Here is a 20,471-nt window from a genome sequence, read left to right as displayed (position 1 = left end):
TTACAAACATCATCCGCCATTGACTTGGGTGCCCAGGGCCACGGACCGGGTCACCGCTGCTGTGACACATCCCCCTCTCACACCTGCCCGGTACCGAGTACCCCACGGCCCTGGGAGGGCGACCCATATGCATGGTCCCCTCACCCCCCAATCCTGGTATGCATGGTACTCCCTCATCCCTATCCTGGTATGCATGGTCCCCTCACCTCCTATCCTGGTATGTATGGTCCCCTCACCCCCTATCCTGGTATGCATGGTCCTCTCATCCCACCAATCCTGGTATGCATGGTACTCCCTCATCCCTATCCTGGTATGCATGGTCCCCTCACCCCTTATGCTTGTATGCATGGCACCCCTCATCCCCCAATCCTGGTATGCATGGTACTCCCTCATCCCTATCCTGGTATGTATGGTCCCCTCACCCCCCTATCCTGGTATGCATGGTACCCCTCATCCCCCAATCCTGGTTTGCATGGTACTCCCTCATCCCTATCCTTCTATGCATGGTCCTCTCACCCCCTATCCTGGTATGCATGGTAACCCTCATCCCCCAATCCTGGTATGCATGGCCCCCTCACCCCCCTATCCTGATATGCATGGTCCTCTCACCTCCCCTATCCTGGTATGCATGGTCCCCTCACTCCTATTAAAACTACACACATACAAAAAAAAAATATATACTCACCCTTCTTTCCTGTGCTCCAGTGCTGGTCACATTCTGCTGGAGGCTGGGGCAGGAGTGCAGTCATAGTCACGCTTCCCATAGCGCTGTCCAGTGCCATATTGCTGAAGACACACTGCAAGTGTGTCTTCAGTAAAATGGTGCCGGATTGCGCTATGTGCATGCGCGTTTCCGGCCGCACTCCTGCCCCGGTCTCTGGCTGAAGAGAAGCGCCTCCAGGTCAGGTAGGTATGTAAGTATGGCGTCGGAGATGGCGGTATGCAGTGTGTACGGTACCGCCATCTCCGGCGCCATACACACTCCTCACCGCTGGATGCCTCATTCTATCTGGAGCCAGACAGCGCAGGCACGTCGCGCTTGCGCAATCTATAAAGGTTTCGGACAGAGTGACGCTTACAGCGTTATATTACAGATGTGAGCGAGCCCATAAGCTGCATCAGTAAGGTGACTTGTACTATCTATCATTGGATGTGTTCAAATTCAAATTCAAATTCAAATAGGCTTTATTGGCAGGACCAAAATACAATTAGTGTTGCCAAAGCAAGAAAAGAAGTGTGGCAGGGGAGTGGATTAGGGTAGTGGGGATGGGGAGTGATTGTCCATTTGGAGGTCTTTAGTTCCTCTCATCTTATGACATGTGGTGACATATTGGGCGGCGACCTCCACCATTGATTCTTCTTCCCCCAGCAGGATGCAGAGTTTCCTCTCCTCGTCCATGGATGGGAAGTCTGGGGTATGGGTGGTAAGTTTCTGGAAGTGGGAGTCCCTCACTGCTGAGTATTTGTTGCAGTGCAGCAGGAAATGCACCTCATCTTCCAGAGCCCCCTGATGGCAGTGCTGGCACAGTCTGTTCTCTCGTGGCTTGTATGTCTGTCGGTGCCGCCCTGTTTCCACCTCTAGGTTGTGGGCGCTTAATCTGTATATACTCAGGGTCTGCCTGTCTTTGGGGTGGCGTAGCCTTTCCAGGTATGGAGCCAGTGTGTAGTCCCTCCGCAGTGACCGGTAGATGGTGAGTTTCTGGGAGTTCTCCAATTCACTCTTCCAACCCTCTATGTATTGCATCTTGCAGCTCTCTGAGATCTCTTTTATTTGGGCTTTAGTTAGAGTGTGTTGCTGACTTTGGTTGAGCTGGCTGCCGAGGTTCCTGGCTTGCTCTTGGCTCTGGCTCAGCAGGGCTTTATGATGGTAGGAGCTGGGGTTGCTGTTCTGTATATGCGCCTGGTGTGATAGCGCCCTCTTGTGTATAGTGAGCCATAAGGGGAATCGGCCCAGCTCTGCCCGACAGGCTATGTTTGAGGTGCTGCGATGTACCTGGAGGAGATATTTGCAGAACTCCAGATGGAAGACTTCGGTTGGGCTGGAATCCCACTTTTTCTGGTCTGGATAGGTTGCTGGACCCCATACCTCGCTGCCATATAGCAGTATAGGTGTGATGACGCTGTCGAATATCTTGAGCCAGACTCTCACCGGTGGTTTGAGGTGGTACATTTGTCTTCTGATGGCATAGAAGGTGTTTCTGATGGCGCTCTGCTCAGGTCACCTGACTGATGCAGCTTATTAAAGAACGCAGTGGTCCTGTGGTCAGAGATCACAGTGACATCATCATTAGAGATGAGCGAATTTGTTCAGATTCGGTTCAGAATACGATCGGATTCTAATATTGTTTTTGCAATATTCGTCAAACACAGCCGAACTTCATTAGAGTCAATCGGAGTAGAAATTACCGAATATGTTCGGAACCGAAGTAAAGACATACATTCGGCACCATATTCGCTCATCTATAGTCATCATTCCCGATGCCAGCGAACACCACAAAGCGGCCTGTGCAGGATCCTGATGAGTGAAAGCAGGTATCAATGTTTTTTTTTTTTACATCATTTTGTGTTTGTTTGTTTTTTTTTAAATTTTTGTTATGTTTATTACATTGGAGGTTTGTGTTATTGTGCAGTGTGTGACTGGTATGGAGATGCAGTGAAAAAAACTCAGTGATGTAGCATTGTCTGCATGGGAAAACTTCTCCTGGGTGGCAGCACAGCTACTGTGTCCTGACAGGCACTGCTGTGCAGCGAGAGGACTACATCAGTGGTTAGGTATCACATAGTAATGTCCTGACGCTGAACAGCAGCCATCAAGTCACAGTATAAATGATAACCCTGAAGCCTGTAGGAGTGAAGATGTGAAGATGGATGGCCATAGCCGAAGAACATGCAGAGTGTAGGTCAGATCAGTATAAAAATGCCTGACTGCTTCTGCCTCCAAGATCACCACCGACATTAAAATAAATAACCAAGGCAGGGCAGCGCTGGGAAAGGCTGGCATTGCAGAACAGATAAGATGCACTTATATCTGCCTCTTCTGCAAAGTGAAGAACTGTCTTGTGCTGCATTGTGGAACCAGCAGGGGGCCCCTTCTGTGCCTGGGGGCCCTAGGCAGCTGCCTGGTCTGCCTGCCCATAATGCCGGCCCTGTCCTGGTCCTCATATTGTATTTATGTCCCTTGGTTTTAGAGGAGGAAAATAGAAAAAAATGAGAAGCAAATAATGTGGTCAATTCTGTACTAATATCCCCCATCCTTCTATATACAGTGCTTTGTGAAAGTATTTGGCTCCCTGGAACTTTTCAACCTTTTCCCACATATCATGCTTCAAACATAAAGATACCAAATGTACTTTTTTGGTGAAGAATCAACAACAAGTGGAACACAATTGTGAAGCTGAACAAAATTTATTGTTTATTTTAAATTTTTGTGGAAATTCAAAAACTGAAAATTGGGGTGTGCAATATTAATGAGCCCCTTTACTTTCAGTGCAGCAAACTCACTGCAGAAGTTCATTGTGGATCTCTGAATGATCCAATGTTGTCCTAAATGACTAATGATGATAAATATAATCCACCTGTGTGCAATCACGTCTCTGCATAAATTCACCTGCTCTGTGATAGTCTCAGGGTTCTGTTTGAAGCACAGAGAGCATCATGAAGACCAAGGAACACAACAGGCAGGTCCGTGATACTGGTGTGAAGTTTAAAGCCGGATTTGGATACAAAATGATTTCCAAAACTTTAAACATCCCAAGGAGCACAGTGCAAGCAATCATATTGAAATGGAAGGAGTATCATACCACTGAAAATCTACCAAGACCCGGCAATTCCTCTAAACTTTCATCTCAAACAAGGAGATGGCTGATCAGAGATGCAGCCAAGAGGCCCATGATCACTCTGGATGAACTGCAGAGATCTACAGCTGAGGTGGGACAGTCTGTCCATAGGACAATAATCAGTAGAGTTGAGCGACTTTTGATTTTTTAGGGTCGCGTTTCGTTTCGTGAAACCCGACTTTTCCAAAAGTCGGGTCGAGCAAGATCGTCCGATTATAGGGAAAAGTCGGGGTCGTCCCGAAACACGAAACCCAATGTAAGTCAATGGGGAATAAAAGTTGGCAGTGAGAGGAGGACAGGAAACACACCTACAGTGCCCATTTGAATGCCAAAAGCATCAATTCTTCTTACTTAAGCTTGTCAACCTTAATTAACTTCATAATACAAGTTACGCACTGAAAAATGGGGGTTATTTGGCTAAAGTTGTGGGGGGGGAGGGCTGGCTGCAGGTTTTCATGTGCCCTGGGCGAAAGAGCGCCCCTTTAACACATACCACAACTCATCAATGATCATGCTCCGATACGGCAGAGAAATAGCGGTATAGTACAATGAAAAATACTTCACTTTTTACATCTCATGACGAGGCCCATCTATTTCTCCATACAGAATCATTGGTCCCATATAATGTTTGAAACAGTATATGATGAGCTCCACATAATGCTACAGTATATGTTGGTCCCCATGGATGAAGCTCCACTGTCTTATGGGCCCAAATAATGCTCCGAACATAATGGGCCCCATTTCTAATGCTCTAGTGTATAATGGGCCCTTTAAATGCTGCTCCAGTGTCTGATGTCCACCTTTGGAATGTTCCAGTGTATGGTGGGCCCCATCTATCATTCTCCAGAGTATAGTGCTCCCCAAAAATTGCTGTCCCAACATTGAAAACAATGAAATAAGTCTCCTCGCTATGGAATCCATGTACTAGTCTGGACTCCTCGTCGTCCCCATCTTCCATCTCACTGCACAGTATTTCAACCTTGCAAGTGCTGTGATCCTGAGCAAGCAGGGGGGCCCACTCGTTGGCGACAGCACTGGCACAGGGCCCCTGATAGTACGGTGGTGTGTCTGACGGCGGGTGGGCCGAACCTGCACTTTCATCTGCAGCTTCCTCTTTGTCACCGTGTAAGATGGAACTGTGTATGGGAAGGGTAATCTGAGTTTCATCAGGGTCAGATTCAGGCCATGTAGCGTGCGAGGGGAATGTAGTGGTCTGGGTCAATGTACCAGCAGATTCATCGAGCAGTGGCTGAGCATCAGTGCACTTGTGTCGCCCCCAGGAGTACGATCGCCACAGTGGCATTACCTTCCTCCTAGGGAGTGTGATGTCATGCTTGGGAGCAACGAACGATCTCTCTAGCAGGTTAACTGATTGGGCGGCGTTATTCCCACGAGTCATGACCCTCCAAACAGTGTTCATGAAGGCAATGTGTTTGTTTTACGTGTCCAGTATGGTTGCAAAGCTGAACCTTAAAGGAATGTCCAGAAGGGCACCACCAGGAGTGGAGCCTACGGTTAAATTCGACTCCACCTGGGAAACCTCAAACATGCCAGCTACAGAACAGATGCACACATTGCAAGCTTAATTCCGTTAACGAACAAGACTCCGTCATGCCCCGCGGTCCGAGTCCGGCTTACTAGAGGGACACGTGAGGCTCTGGCACATGAGATTGGCCAATAACTGGTGTGTCATGCCCTTACATGTCCGTGGCTGCATGTGCGCTACACTGAAAAGGCCAGCGTTTGTCGCTTACAGGTGCAGATAACCCGCTGAACAACGTTAGTGATAGGGATCACTGATTACAATTATTACCCGCGAGCAATGATTTCCCAGTAAGTGCAGGTCAACTGCAGTTCCGGAATTAGGCCTAACCGTCATTCCTGAAAAAATGAAAAACTTACGTGTGCAAACCACAGGTGCTGTAGCTTGCTTAACAGCTCGCCAGCCATTCTCACGCCCAGTATGGATTGCACGTGATTGCACAAAGGTTAGAAAGGGTACCGTATCCCCAGATAACATGTATGGATAGCGTACACATTCAAAATATATGTCTCAGGAGGCAGGCTCAGACGGTGTTAGGCCCAGTATGGATTGCACAAAGATTAGAAAGGGTACCGTATCCCCAGATAACATGTATGGATAGCGTACACATTCAAAATATATGTCTCAGGAGGCAGGCTCAAACGGTGTTAGGCCCAGTATGGATTGCACATGATTGCACAAAGGTTAGAAAGGGTACCGTATCCACAGATAAAATGTATGCATAGCGTACACATTCAAAATATATGTCTCAGGAGGCAGGCTCAGACGGTGTTAGGCCCAGTATGGATTGCACGTGATTGCACAAAGGTTAGAAAGGGTACCGTTTCCCCGGATAACATGTATGGATAGCGTACACATTCAAAATATATGTCTCAGGAGGCAGGCTCAGACGGTGTTAGGCCCAGTATGGATTGCACGTGATTGCACAAAGGTTAGAAAGGGTACCGTTTCCCCGGATAACATGTATGGATAGCGTACACATTCAAAATATATGTCTCAGGAGGCAGGCTCAGACGGTGTTAGGCCCAGTATGGATTGCACGTGATTGCTCAAAGGTTAGAAAGGGTACCGTATCCCCAGATAACATGTATGGATAGTGTACACATTCAAAATATATGTCTCAGGAGGCAGGCTCAGATGGTGTTAGGCCCAGTATGGATTGCACGTGATTGCACAAAGGTTAGAAAGGGTACCATATCCCCAGATAACATGTATGGATAGCGTACACATTCAAAATATATGTCTCAGGAGGCAGGCTCAGACGGTGTTAGGCCCAGTATGGATTGCACGTGATTGCACAAAGGTTAGAAAGGGTACCATTTCCCCGGATAACATGTATGGATAGCGTACACATTCAAAATATATGTCTCAGGAGGCAGGCTCAGACGGTGTTAGGCCCAGTATGGATTGCACGTGATTGCACAAAGGTTAGAAAGGGTACCGTTTCCCCGGATAACATGTATGGATAGCGTACACATTCAAAATATATGTCTCAGGAGGCAGGCTCAGACGGTGTTAGGCCCAGTATGGATTGCACGTGATTGCACAAAGGTTAGAAAGGGTACCGTATCCCCAGATAACATGTATGGATAGCATACACATTCAAAATATATGTCTCAGGAGGCAGGCTCAGACGGTGTTAGGCCCAGTATGGATTGCACGTGATTGCACAAAGGTTAGAAAGGGTACCGTTTCCCCGGATAACATGTATGGATAGCGTACACATTCAAAATATATGTCTCAGGAGGCAGGCTCAGACGGTGTTAGGCCCAGTATGGATTGCACGTGATTGCACAAAGGTTAGAAAGGGTACCGTATCCCCAGATAACATGTATGGATAGCGTACACATTCAAAATATATGTCTCAGGAGGCAGGCTCAGACGGTGTTAGGCCCAGTATGGATTGCACAAAGATTAGAAAGGGTACCGTATCCCCAGATAACATGTATGGATAGCGTACACATTCAAAATATATGTCTCAGGAGGCAGGCTCAGACGGTGTTAGGCCCAGTATGGATTGCACATGATTGCACAAAGGTTAGAAAGGGTACCGTATCCACAGATAAAATGTATGCATAGCGTACACATTCAAAATATATGTCTCAGGAGGCAGGCTCAGACGGTGTTAGGCCCAGTATGGATTGCACGTGATTGCACAAAGGTTAGAAAGGGTACCGTTTCCCCGGATAACATGTATGGATAGCGTACACATTCAAAATATATGTCTCAGGAGGCAGGCTCAGACGGTGTTAGGCCCAGTATGGATTGCACGTGATTGCACAAAGGTTAGAAAGGGTACCGTTTCCCCGGATAACATGTATGGATAGCGTACACATTCAAAATATATGTCTCAGGAGGCAGGCTCAGACGGTGTTAGGCCCAGTATGGATTGCACGTGATTGCTCAAAGGTTAGAAAGGGTACCGTATCCCCAGATAACATGTATGGATAGTGTACACATTCAAAATATATGTCTCAGGAGGCAGGCTCAGATGGTGTTAGGCCCAGTATGGATTGCACGTGATTGCACAAAGGTTAGAAAGGGTACCATATCCCCAGATAACATGTATGGATAGCGTACACATTCAAAATATATGTCTCAGGAGGCAGGCTCAGACGGTGTTAGGCCCAGTATGGATTGCACGTGATTGCACAAAGGTTAGAAAGGGTACCATTTCCCCGGATAACATGTATGGATAGCGTACACATTCAAAATATATGTCTCAGGAGGCAGGCTCAGACGGTGTTAGGCCCAGTATGGATTGCACGTGATTGCACAAAGGTTAGAAAGGGTACCGTTTCCCCGGATAACATGTATGGATAGCGTACACATTCAAAATATATGTCTCAGGAGGCAGGCTCAGACGGTGTTAGGCCCAGTATGGATTGCACGTGATTGCACAAAGGTTAGAAAGGGTACCGTATCCCCAGATAACATGTATGGATAGCATACACATTCAAAATATATGTCTCAGGAGGCAGGCTCAGACGGTGTTAGGCCCAGTATGGATTGCACGTGATTGCACAAAGGTTAGAAAGGGTACCGTTTCCCCGGATAACATGTATGGATAGCGTACACATTCAAAATATATGTCTCAGGAGGCAGGCTCAGACGGTGTTAGGCCCAGTATGGATTGCACGTGATTGCACAAAGGTTAGAAAGGGTACCGTATCCCCAGATAACATGTATGGATAGCGTACACATTCAAAATATATGTCTCTGGAGGCAGGCTCAGACGGTGTTAGGCCCAGTATGGATTGCACATGATTGCACAAAGGTTAGAAAGGGTACCGTTTCCCCGGATAACATGTATGGATAGCGTACACATTCAAAATATATGTCTCTGGAGGCAGGCTCAGACGGTGTTAGGCCCAGTATGGATTGCACATGATTGCACAAAGGTTAGAAAGGGTACCGTTTCCCCGGATAACATGTATGGATAGCGTACACATTCAAAATATATGTCTCAGGAGGCAGGCTCAGACGGTGTTAGGCCCAGTATGGATTGCACGTGATTGCACAAAGGTTAGAAAGGGTACCGTATCCCCGGATAACATGTATGGATAGCGTACACATTCAAAATATATGTCTCAGGAGGCAGGCTCAGACGGTGTCAGGCACAGTATGGATTTGACGGCCCAGATTACACAGCGGAGGAGCAGGGAGAGGTAAAGATTGCAAATGCTGGGGCCCTGCCCAAGCAAGGGGGGCCCACTCGTGGGCGTCGGTACTGGCACTGGGCCCCTCATAGTACAGCGGTGTGTCTGACGGCGGGTGTGCACCACCACCGTCAGAGACACTTGATTGCACTATGAGGGACCCTGTGCCAGTGCCCGCGCCCAAGAGTTGGCCTACCCACCTGTCCAGGGCAACGGCACTCGCACGGTGTCGTGCGCTAGGTGGTCACCCCGGCCATGGGGGGGAGGCAGCACAGTTAGAGAGTTTTAGAAAGTGGCATATGTTGATGTTGGACATTCAGCTGATGCAAAAGGCGAAATAGGTGAAGTCCCAGGAAGAGGTGGACCAAAGCAAGCCATTTTTCTGTCACCCTATGTGTCATCAGGGGAAGGTGGGACAAAATCCTTGGAAACCCATGCGTGGTTCATTTTAATGAAAGTTAGATCATCCACATTTTGGGTTGACAGACGGGTCCTTTTTTCTGTCAGGATTGATCCAGCTGCACTGAAGACTCTTTCCGATAGCACACTTGCAGCTGGGCAAGCGAGCTCCTGTAAGGCATATTGGGCCAATTCAGGCCAGGTGTCCAGTTTAGCGGCCCAATAGTCAAAGGGGAATGACCTGTGTGGGAGAATATCGATATGGGAGGAAAAGTAGTTTGTAACCATAGTTGATAACTGCTGTCTCCTGTCACTTTCCATCGATGCTGTATTACCAGTTGTGTGAGCGGTACTTGAAAAATCAGTCCACAACATTGTCATGAAACCCCTGTCTCCAACGCCACTTCTGCTGTGTGCACTACGAACACCTCTGCCAAGCTGCCCCCGGCCCGTACGGCTCGTGTGAGAACCATCACCGCTGCTGTGTGCTGGGAATGCCTCAAGCAACCGATTTACCAGAGTTGCTTGTTTATTAGCCAATATTAGGTCAAGGTTCTGCTGTGGCATGATGTTTTGTAATTTGCCTTTATAGCGTGGATCCAGGATGCTGGCCAACCAGTAGTCGTCATCGTTCATCATTTTGGCAATGCGGGGGTCCCTTTTTAGGATCCGCAAGGCATAATCTGACATGTGGGCCAATGTTCCCGGTGTCAATGATGCACTGCGAGTGCTGGTTGGAGGAGCACTTTCTGGCAAATCCACATCCCTCCAGTCACGCACAAACCCTGTACCAGACCTTGCCACGCCAACATTTTCACTTGCCCCACGAGATGCATCCTCCTCCCCTAAGTAATCATCCCCATCATCATCCTCCTCCTCCTCTTCTTCCTCCACCTCGTCCAGGAGAGATCCCTGAGCAGACAATGGCTGAATGTCATCAAGGATTCCCTGCTCCTCTTCCTCCTCATCAACATTGGCTGCAGACGCCTGATCCTTAAGGTGCGTCAAAGTTTGCATGAGCAGACGCATAAGTGGGATGCTCATGCTTAGGATGGCGTTGTCTGCGCTTACCAGCCGTGTGCATTCCTCAAAACACTGAAGGACTTTACAGAGGTCTTTCAGCTTCGACTACTGCACACCTGTCAACTCCATGTCTGCTCTCAAAGTGCCTGACCGTGTATCCTCCCACAAATGCATTATGGCCTGCCTCTGCTCGCACAGCCGCTCCACCATGTGCAGGGTGGAGTTCCACCTTGTTGCAATGTCGATAATGAGGCGGTGGTTGGGAAGGTGGAGCAATCGCTGCAGCTTCTGCATACGAACGGAGTGTACAGGCAACCGGCGGATGTGCGCGCACAGTCTTCGCACCTTCTGGAGCAGGGCTGTTAACTCCGGATAATTTTTGAGGAAGCACTGCACCACCAGGTTCAAGGTGTGAGCCAAGCAAGGTATGTGGCTGAGTTTTGAAAGGGCTATGGCTGCCACAAAATTACGGCCGTTATCACTGACTACCTTGCCTGCCTCAAGATGTACACTGCACAGCCATGACTCAGTTTGTCGCTGAAAGTACTCGGCCAGCACCTCGGCGGTATGTCTGTCGCCCAAACACATCATCTGCAACACAGCCTGCTGACGCTTTCCACTAGCTGCTCGATAGGGGGACACATCGTGTGCAACAGTGGCAGCTGCAGATGGAGTGATCGTATGACTGCGCTCTGTGGACGAGCTTTCGCTTCTGGAGGAGGAGGAGGAGGAGGAGGGTGGAACGCCTACAGCCAACTGTTTACTATACCGTGGGCTAGGCAGCACTGTCCCACCAACGCTGTCCCCTTTGGACCCTGCATCCACCACATTAACCCTGTGCGCAGTGATGGACACGTAACGGCCCTGGCCATGCCGACTGGACCATGCATCAGTTGTGAGGTGCACCTTTCCGCTCACTGACTGCTTGAGTGCATGGACAATGCGGTCTTTCACATGATGGTGGAGGGCTGGGATGGCTTTGCAAGAGAAGAAGTGGCGACTGGGTAGGTCATAGCGTGGTACTGCATAGGCCATGAGTTCGCGGAAAGCTGTGCTTTCCACCAACCGAAAGGGCATCATCTCAAACGAGATTAGTTTGGCAATGTGGGCGTTCAAACCCAGTGTACGCGGATGAGAGACTGAGTACTTTCTTGACCTACTCATAGTGTCTGGGAGGGTGAGCTGGACTTGAGAGCTGCATATGGTGGAAGTAGCGGTGGACAGGGCGGACTGAGAGAGGGTTGATGATGGTGATGGAGTTGGTGTTCTTTCTGATGGCCTAGAATCAGTCTTTTGTTGATATAACAGTGGGATTCCCTGACTGCTGTGGCCTTGCAACGACACCTCAACATTTGCTGCTGTGCTAACCGGTGGGCTTACAGTGGGGGAAACAATGTAGCGTTGCTGACTACCTTCGTTGTGATCAGTTACACATGTGGCACTTGAGGTTTGGTGTTGTGTCCATGCTTGCAAGTGCATGCTGGTTAAATGTCTAAGCATGCAACTGGTATTCAAATTTTTCAGATTTTTCCCTCGGCTAAAGGTCTTTGCGCACTTCTTACAGATAACCTTGGCCTGATCATGAGGATTTTGTTAAAAAAAGTGCCACACTGCACTCTTCCTACTTTGGCAGACATTTTGCGGCCTAGCACGCTGTGATCTTTTGACCCTCTGGACAAGCTGTCCAGCAACTCTTTTGATGTTTGGAACCTGTCTTTGGAGTGCTCCGGGCCTGCCAGATAACAGCTGTTGCGATGTCGATGTCTGCTGTGGATGCTCCTCATCTGAGCTATTGGAAGCAGCACCCTCTTCCCCCAATGGATGCCAATCTGGGTCAACAACTGGGTCATCCATCACCTCCTCTTCTATGTCATGTGCACCTTCCTCTGTGTCACCGTGTATGGTGGTATAGTGTGCGGGAAGGGGCACCTGAGTCTCATCAGGGTCAGAATCTGGCTCTGTACACTGCAAGGACAATGTAGTGCTCTGAGTGAATGTACCAGCAGAATCATCCATCAGCGGCTGTGCATCAGTGCACTCCATGTCAGATTCATCTTGGCCTGGGTAATTCACCATTTGACTTGATAATCCAGGCATGGTATGTGAAAACAGCTCCATGGAGTAATCAGTAGTATGGCCTGCGTCATCCTTCAATCTTGGTTGGGGTGAAGGACACAAGGAAAGGTGTGGTTCATGAACATGAGCCTCCAATGGCGACTCAGTGCTTTTACTTTTTACAACTGAAGAAGAGGAGGCGATAGAGCTGGAGGCTGAGTCAGCAATGTAAGACAAAACTTTTTCCTGATGCTCTGGCTTTAAAAGCGGTTTGCCAACTCCTAGAAAACTAAGCGTTCGAGGCCTTATGTAGCCAGACGATGACGCAGGCTCAACACCTCCTGCATTCGGTCCTATTTTGCTCTTGCCACTACCATCAGATCCACCACCAACACCATCATTACCAGCTGCCAACCCCCGCCCAATTCCACGGCCTCTTCCACCAGCCTTCCTCATTTTTTGTAGAAATGTAGACAAAATCCAACAAACTATATAGTATGTAAAACAAGGTACAAGGTGTCTATAGGACAAGGGAGATTTTGAATTTCTGCACACACTTTTGGACACTGGACACTTTTGGATTGTGTGAGGCCCACTGATATCTGAGTGCTATGTGACAGGCTCGATGGCACAGCTGTGACCTAAGTGACTAGAGGATAAGTGAGATTTTGAATCTCTGCACACACTTTTGGACACTGGACACTTTTGGATTGTGTGAGGCCCACTGATATCTGAGCGCTATGTGACAGGCTCGATGGCACAGCTGTGACCTAAGTGACTAGAGGATAAGGGAGATTTTGAATCTCTGCACACACTTTTGGACACTGGACACTTTTGGATTGTGTGAGGCCCACTGAATATCTGAGCGCTATGTGACAGGCTCGATGGCACAGCTGTGACCTAAGTGACTAGAGGATAAGTGAGATTTTGAATCTCTGCACACACTCTTGGACACTGGACACTTTTGGATTGTGTGAGGCCCACTGATATCTGAGCGCTATGTGACAGGCTCGATGGCACAGCTGTGACCTAAGTGACGAGAGGATAAGTGAGATTTTGAATCTCTGCACACACTTTTGGACATTGGACACTTTTGGATTGTGTGAGGCCCAATGAATATCTGAGCGCTATGTGACAGGCTCGATGGCACAGCTGTGACCTAAGTGACTAGAGGATAAGTGAGATTTTGAATCTCTGCACACACTTTTGGACACTGGACACTTTTGGATTGTGTGAGGCCCACTGATATCTGAGCGCTATGTGACAGGCTCGATGGCACAGCTGTGACCTAAGTGACTAGAGGATAAGTGAGATTTTGAATCTCTGCACACACTTTTGGACACTGGACACTTTTGGATTGTGTGAGGCCCAATGAATATCTGAGCGCTATGTGACAGGCTCGATGGCACAGCTGTGACCTAAGTGACTAGAGGATAAGTGAGATTTTGAATCTCTGCACACACTTTTGGACACTGGACACTTTTGGATTGTGTGAGGCCCACTGATATCTGAGCGCTATGTGACAGGCTCGATGGCACAGCTGTGACCTAAGTGACTATAGGATAAGGGAGATTTTGAATCTCTGCACACACTTTTGGACACTGGACACTTTTGGATTGTGTGAGGCCCAATGAATATCTGAGCGCTATGTGACAGGCTCGATGGCACAGCTGTGACCTAAGTGACTAGAGGATAAGGGAGATTTTGAATCTCTGCACACACTTTTGGACACTGAACACTTTTGGATTGTGTGAGGCCCACTGATATCTGAGCGCTATGTGACAGGCTCGATGGCACAGCTGTGACCTAAGTGACTAGAGGATAAGGGAGATTTTGAATCTCTGCACACACTTTTGGACACTGGACACTTTTGGATTGTGTGAGGCCCACTGATATCTGAGCGCTATGTGACAGGCTCGATGGCACAGCTGTGACCTAAGCGACGAGAGGATAAGGGAGATTTTGAATCTCTGCACACACTTTTGGACACTGGACACTTTTGGATTGTGTGAGGCCCAATGAATATCTGAGCACTATGTGACAGGCTCGATGGCACAGCTGTGACCTAAGTGACTAGAGGATAAGGGAGATTTTGAATCTCTGCACACACTTTTGGACACTGGACACTTTTGGATTGTGTGAGGCCCACTGATATCTGAGCGCTATGTGACAGGCTCGATGGCACAGCTGTGACCTAAGTGACTAGAGGATAAGTGAGATTTTGAATCTCTGCACACACTTTTGGACACTGGACACTTTTGGATTGTGTGAGGCCCACTGATATCTGAGCGCTATGTGACAGGCTCGATGGCACAGCTGTGACCTAAGTGACTAGAGGATAAGTGAGATTTTGAATCTCTGCACACACTTTTGGACACTGGACACTTTTGGATTGTGTGAGGCCCAATGAATATCTGAGCGCTATGTGACAGGCTCGATGGCACAGCTGTGACCTAAGTGACTAGAGGATAAGTGAGATTTTGAATCTCTGCACACACTTTTGGACACTGGACACTTTTGGATTGTGTGAGGCCCACTGATATCTGAGCGCTATGTGACAGGCTCGATGGCACAGCTGTGACCTAAGTGACTAGAGGATAAGTGAGATTTTGAATCTCTGCACACACTTTTGGACACTGGACACTTTTGGATTGTGTGAGGCCCACTGATATCTGAGCGCTATGTGACAGGCTCGATGGCACAGCTGTGACCTAAGTGACTAGAGGATAAGGGAGATTTTGAATCTCTGCACACACTTTTGGACACTGGACACTTTTGGATTGTGTGAGGCCCAATGAATATCTGAGCGCTATGTGACAGGCTCGATGGCACAGCTGTGACCAAAGTGACTAGAGGATAAGGGAGATTGGATTGCTTTTAAAAAAGCAGTTTGCGGAGCAGTGGGTAAACAGCAATGCCAGCCTGTCAGGAAGCCTTAAAAGGCAGCCCAACAACCAACACTACTGATACACCACAATATAGCCTCCCCTTGCACTGCACACACAGTGACTGGTGTGTTGTGCAGGCCAAATTGCTATCAGCAGCAGAAGCAGTTTTTTTTTCTTCTCAGCAGGACAAAAAAAAAAATTGGGATTGCTTTTAAAAAAGCAGTTTGAGGCCCAATGAATATCTGAGCGCTATGTGACAGGCTCGATGGCACAGCTGTGACCAAAGTGACTAGAGGATAAGGGAGATTGGATTGCTTTTAAAAAAGCAGTTTGCGGAGCAGTGGGTAAACAGCAATGCCAGCCTGTCAGGAAGCCTTAGAAGGCAGCCCAACAACCAACACCACTGATACACCACTATATAGCCTCCCCTTGCACTGCACACACAGTGACTGGTGTGTTGTGCAGGCCAAATCGCTAGCAGCAGAAGCAGTTTTTTTGTCTTCTTCCCTGCCTAACGCTCTCCCTACAGAATCAGCAGGAACCTCTCCCTATGCTAAGATCGGCAGAAGTAAGATGGCGGTCGGCGTGCACGCCCTTTTATACCCCCTGTGACGCCCACCAAAGCAAGCCAATCACTTGCATGCCCTTCTGAAAGATGGTGGTGACCCCTGCCTATGTCATCACGTTGCCCACAGCGTCCGTGGATCCTGATTGGCTGAAAAAGAGCGCAAAACAAACTTTTGAAACGCGACTTTGGCGCGTAAGTCGCCGACCTCGTGGCCGACCTCATCCTAGGGTCGGGTTTCGTTTCATGAAACCCGACTTTGCCAAAAGTCGGCGACTTTTGAAATTTTTCGACCCGTTTCGCTCAACTCTAATAATCAGTCATACACTGCACAAATCTGGCCTTTATGGAAGAGTGGCAAGAAGAAAGCCATTTCTCAAAGATATCCATAAAAAGTGTCATTTAAAGTTTGCAACAAGCCACCTGGGAGACACACCAAACTTGTGGAAGAAGGTTGTCTGGTCAGATGAAACCAAAATCAAACTTTTTGGCAACAATGCCAAACGATATGTTTGGCGTAAAGGCAACACAGCTCATCACCCTGAACACACCATCCTCACTGTCAAACATGGTTGTGTCAGCATCATGGCTTGGGCCTGCTTTTCTTCAGCAGGGACAGGGAAGATAGTTAAAATTGATGGGAAGATGGATGGAGCCAAATACAGGACCATTCTTGAAGAAAACTTGTTGAAGTCTGCAAAAGACCTGAGACTGGGACGGAGATTTGTCTTCCAACAAGACAATGATCCCAAACATAAAGCAAAATCTACAATGGAATGGTTCACAAATAAACTTATCCAGGTGTTAGAATGGCCAAGTGAAAGTCTAGACCTGAATCCAATCGAGAATCTGTGGAAAGAGCTGAAAACTGCTGTTCACAAACGACCTCCATCAAACCTCACTGAGCTCGAGCTGTTTGCCAAGGAAGAATGGGCAAGAATTTCAGTCTCTCGATGTACAAAACTAATAGCGACATACCCCAAGCAACTTGCAGCTGTAATCGCAGCAAAAGACGGCACAACAAAGTATTAAGCTAAAGGGGCCGAATAATATTGCACGCCCCACTTTTCAGTTTTTGAATTTCCACAAACATTTAAAATAACCAAAATATTTTGTTCAACTTCACAATTGTGTTCCACTTGTGGATTCTTCAGCAAAAATTTACATTTGGGAAAAGGTTGAAAAGTTCCAGGGAGTCGAATACTTTCACAACGCACTGTATATGTCCCCAATCCAGGTATACATGGCCCCCTCATCCCTATCCTGGTATGCATGGCCCTCTAATCCCTATCCTGGTGTACATGACACTCATCCCCATCCCTATCCTGGTATGCATGGTCCCAATCCCAATCCTGCCATGCATGGTGCCCATATCCATCCTGGTATGCATGGCCCCTCATCCTCATCCTGGTATACATGGTCCCCTCATCCCTATCCTGGTACGCATGGCCTCATCATCTCTATCCTGGTATGCATGGTCCCCTCCTTGGACAGAAATGTTGTGTTTGTAATGTGAATGGCTTCTTGGTGCTTAAAAATGTTGATACTAGCTCAAAACTCACTTCAATGCGCTGAATTGACTGTAATGCTGTTGTTAGTGCAATATTTCAGAATCTGGGGCCCCACTATGAATTTTGCTTAGGGACATATTTTGTCTAAACCAGTCCTGTCTATATCCCTCCTACTATAGCATGTAACATACTTGCCATCTTTTCAAAATAGCTTCATAAGAATATTTTTTTAACTTACTATACATAGTCTCACCACTTTCTGGCAGGTCAAGCCCCATCAATGCTCCTTTACTGTTCGCAAAAGGTGTCTCTGGATGCCAAAGCACAGTTTTACAGCAATGAAAAATGTTTAGGGAGATGGCTTTCCAGAGGTGCTGGAAGGCTTCTGAGGCATTGTAAAAATCACAGGAACATGAGAAGTCGTCACGGACAGGAGACAGATCAAGAGTTAACAGAGTTTTATTAGCAACAGGGATACTCCACACAGGGAGGACGAGGAAAAGGGAGTACATTAGAACAGAGGATGGGACAGGGAGTTTGGAAAGGGAAGGACAGGTGCGAGCTAGAGTTTGATAGAGGGAAGAAGATCAAACTTATCAGTCTCTAGACTTCTTGATTGCAGGGTCATTGTACTCCAACTTTGGCACCGACAACAGCAGCACGTGCCGTTTCAGCGATGTCTGTAGGAGACGGGGTTCTAGTCCACAGGCAGGGTGAAGGATCCTTGCAGGCTGCAGGAGATTCCTACTCTCACGTACACCACAAACTGCGCTGAGTCCAAGACATGGGACCACTGGAATGAGACCTCGCTCCTCATTGTTTGACGGTTTCTCGCTGAAGAGCTCTGGCCTAGTCACCTGCTTCTCACTGTGCTGCATGCACATTAGTCTCTGGATGAGGATGCGAGTCACTTCCAGACACAGAGGTAAGCAGGAAGCTAGCAGTACGTCGTCCACCCACAGTAGACCGATACACCGGTGGTCTGTCAAGTCGGCCTGCACCCAACTATCCACTTGGCTCTCCCTCCTGGACTCTAACCCTTTTCCTGGGCACAGCACTCTTTAGCCCGGCTCTGCCTACCACAGACACATGGAAGGGACGGTCCTTGTCGGAAGGTCTTCCCCCTGCAACATTGGTGACAGTCCCGGTAGTTCCGGAATCGGCGCGAGAGAGATATGCCCGATCTATTATCAAAGTAGAGTTTTTTCAAGTCTGAGAGGTACAGTATCTACATTTTCCAGAAGTTTTTATACGTTCCTTGGGAATGGGTAAGTAGAGAATATCGATGTCATGATCCAGTTCGAGGTTTGTTTCTGATTATTCTCTTCCTTGGATGGTCATACTGGGGTTAATCTTCCCTGCCTTGTTTTGGGATGTGTCTGGCTAATTCAGTCTGCTGTTACCTGCAAGCAGCGTCAGTTATAGTTCCTGTCTCTGGCTTGAGCAGCGGACTCCGTTATACCCTGATTTGTGCACTGCCTGTTTACCTAGGTCCTGTTCCTGTGTTCCCTTGTGACTTCACTAGTCGTAGTACTCGCTCTCTGTGTTGTGACACTTTGGTATTTGACTCAGCTTGTTCTCTGACCTGTTTAACTGTCTTCTATCTCTGTCTTTACTACTCCCAATCGGCTCTGACTTCTCTGGCTTGTTTCTGACCACGTGTATTGCTGTGATCTCTAGTATTTCATTCCCTCTCTGTAGCTGATTTGGCTTTTCTGACTACTCTTCTGCCACCTAGTGGCTCCTGCCTGCTGCTTTGTGGTTTCACTGTGAGTGTACCTGTTTTCCTTCACCCGCATCCCCTGGTGGAGGTCGTGTGCTACTGCGCCGCAGCTTGCATTACAATCGAGAGTGGGTTGTCACTATGAAAAAGTGTTAGTGTCAGGTGCCCTTGTCTTGGACCTCATAGCAGTTCCTTGATCTTGTTGTATGATAGGTAAGTCAGTGGTATTTATTGGACTATCGTTGACCAGATAAGTTTCAATTAGCAGTATATTGCATATCTATCTTGACTAACCTATTATAATATAATTCTTTACATATGAGTTTTCAAAAAACAAAAATTGAATTTACAGTCATGCTCAGGTGTCCACTTACTTGCTTCATGCGAAGAAGAAAGCAATCAACATAATCTCGAGGGCAAGCTGGATCCAGTGTTTTTTGGTGGCTTCTAACCATTTCTTTCAGCGCATCTTCAAGAGGTTTGAGAAGACTAAATATTTTTTGGTGTGGCCCAGGTAAATAATACATGATTCCAGGAAAGGTATTATACAACTGCAATGAAGAAATAAAAAATAAATAATTGCAGATTAAATATGTAGAACCCAACATAGTTTTAATTGTTTACTTATAAAAACTTGGCTAGCCTTCTATGTACTTTACAATGAGTGGGTTTTCACAGTACAGGGATTCAGTTACATTTACAAATTAGCTGGTGGAGCGAGTAGAATGAAATATTTAAAAAGCCAGGCCAGAATCAGAGATAGTGGAAGGACAAAATAGCAACCAATAGCCAAGGCAAAAAAAATTAGTCTGAGAACCGGAGGCCAGGCAGTAACAATAGGAAGACATAAAAGTCAGACCCCTAGGCTCAATCCAATATGGCATCCAAAGGTTAATTAAATATACTGTTATGAAAAAAAGCCAGGACAAAATCACAAAAGATGAGCCCATTAGCATAGAAACTGACGGTTTAAATAAGGCATCCTAAAAGTTCACTGGACATTGAACCTGCCATGTTTCACTTATTGAACCTATTCCTTGGCTAACTATTCCCCAAGAAGCCCTGTAAATCATATTAGTTGCCTGTTATCATAAAGGTAATGGTAATCAAAATTCATAAAGCCATCTCTTAAGAAAGAAAGTGTCACCCTCACATTGAGGGTTGAAGCATGGCTTAAATGGGTTGTCCTCTACTAGGACAACGTCTTCTTGTTCTAAATGTTTGGCACCAATTAAATAGAAAAAGCTTATACTCACTTCCTATGACGGT

The 20,471-nt window shown here is 47.4% G+C and overlaps 1 protein-coding gene across 1 annotated transcript in view; it reads right to left on the bottom strand.

Annotated features, from left to right (window-relative positions):
• The window catches only part of LOC141052043 (cytochrome P450 2G1-like), a 177,083-nt gene that overhangs the window by 111,181 nt on the left and 45,431 nt on the right, over nt 1-20,471 (bottom strand). The window contains exon 5 of the mRNA XM_073549222.1: nt 19,577-19,753. Coding sequence (XP_073405323.1) covers nt 19,577-19,753 — 177 coding nt within the window. The remainder of the gene's footprint in view (nt 1-19,576; nt 19,754-20,471) is intronic.

The sequence above is a fragment of the Dendrobates tinctorius genome, unplaced genomic scaffold (assembly GCF_039654945.1).
Source record: "Dendrobates tinctorius isolate UK_male_01 unplaced genomic scaffold, ASM3965494v1 ptg000158l, whole genome shotgun sequence".
NCBI classification, from domain to species: Eukaryota; Metazoa; Chordata; class Amphibia; order Anura; family Dendrobatidae; genus Dendrobates; species Dendrobates tinctorius.
The sequence above is the reverse complement of the archived record's forward strand: the minus strand, read 5'-3'. Positions and strand labels throughout refer to the sequence as shown.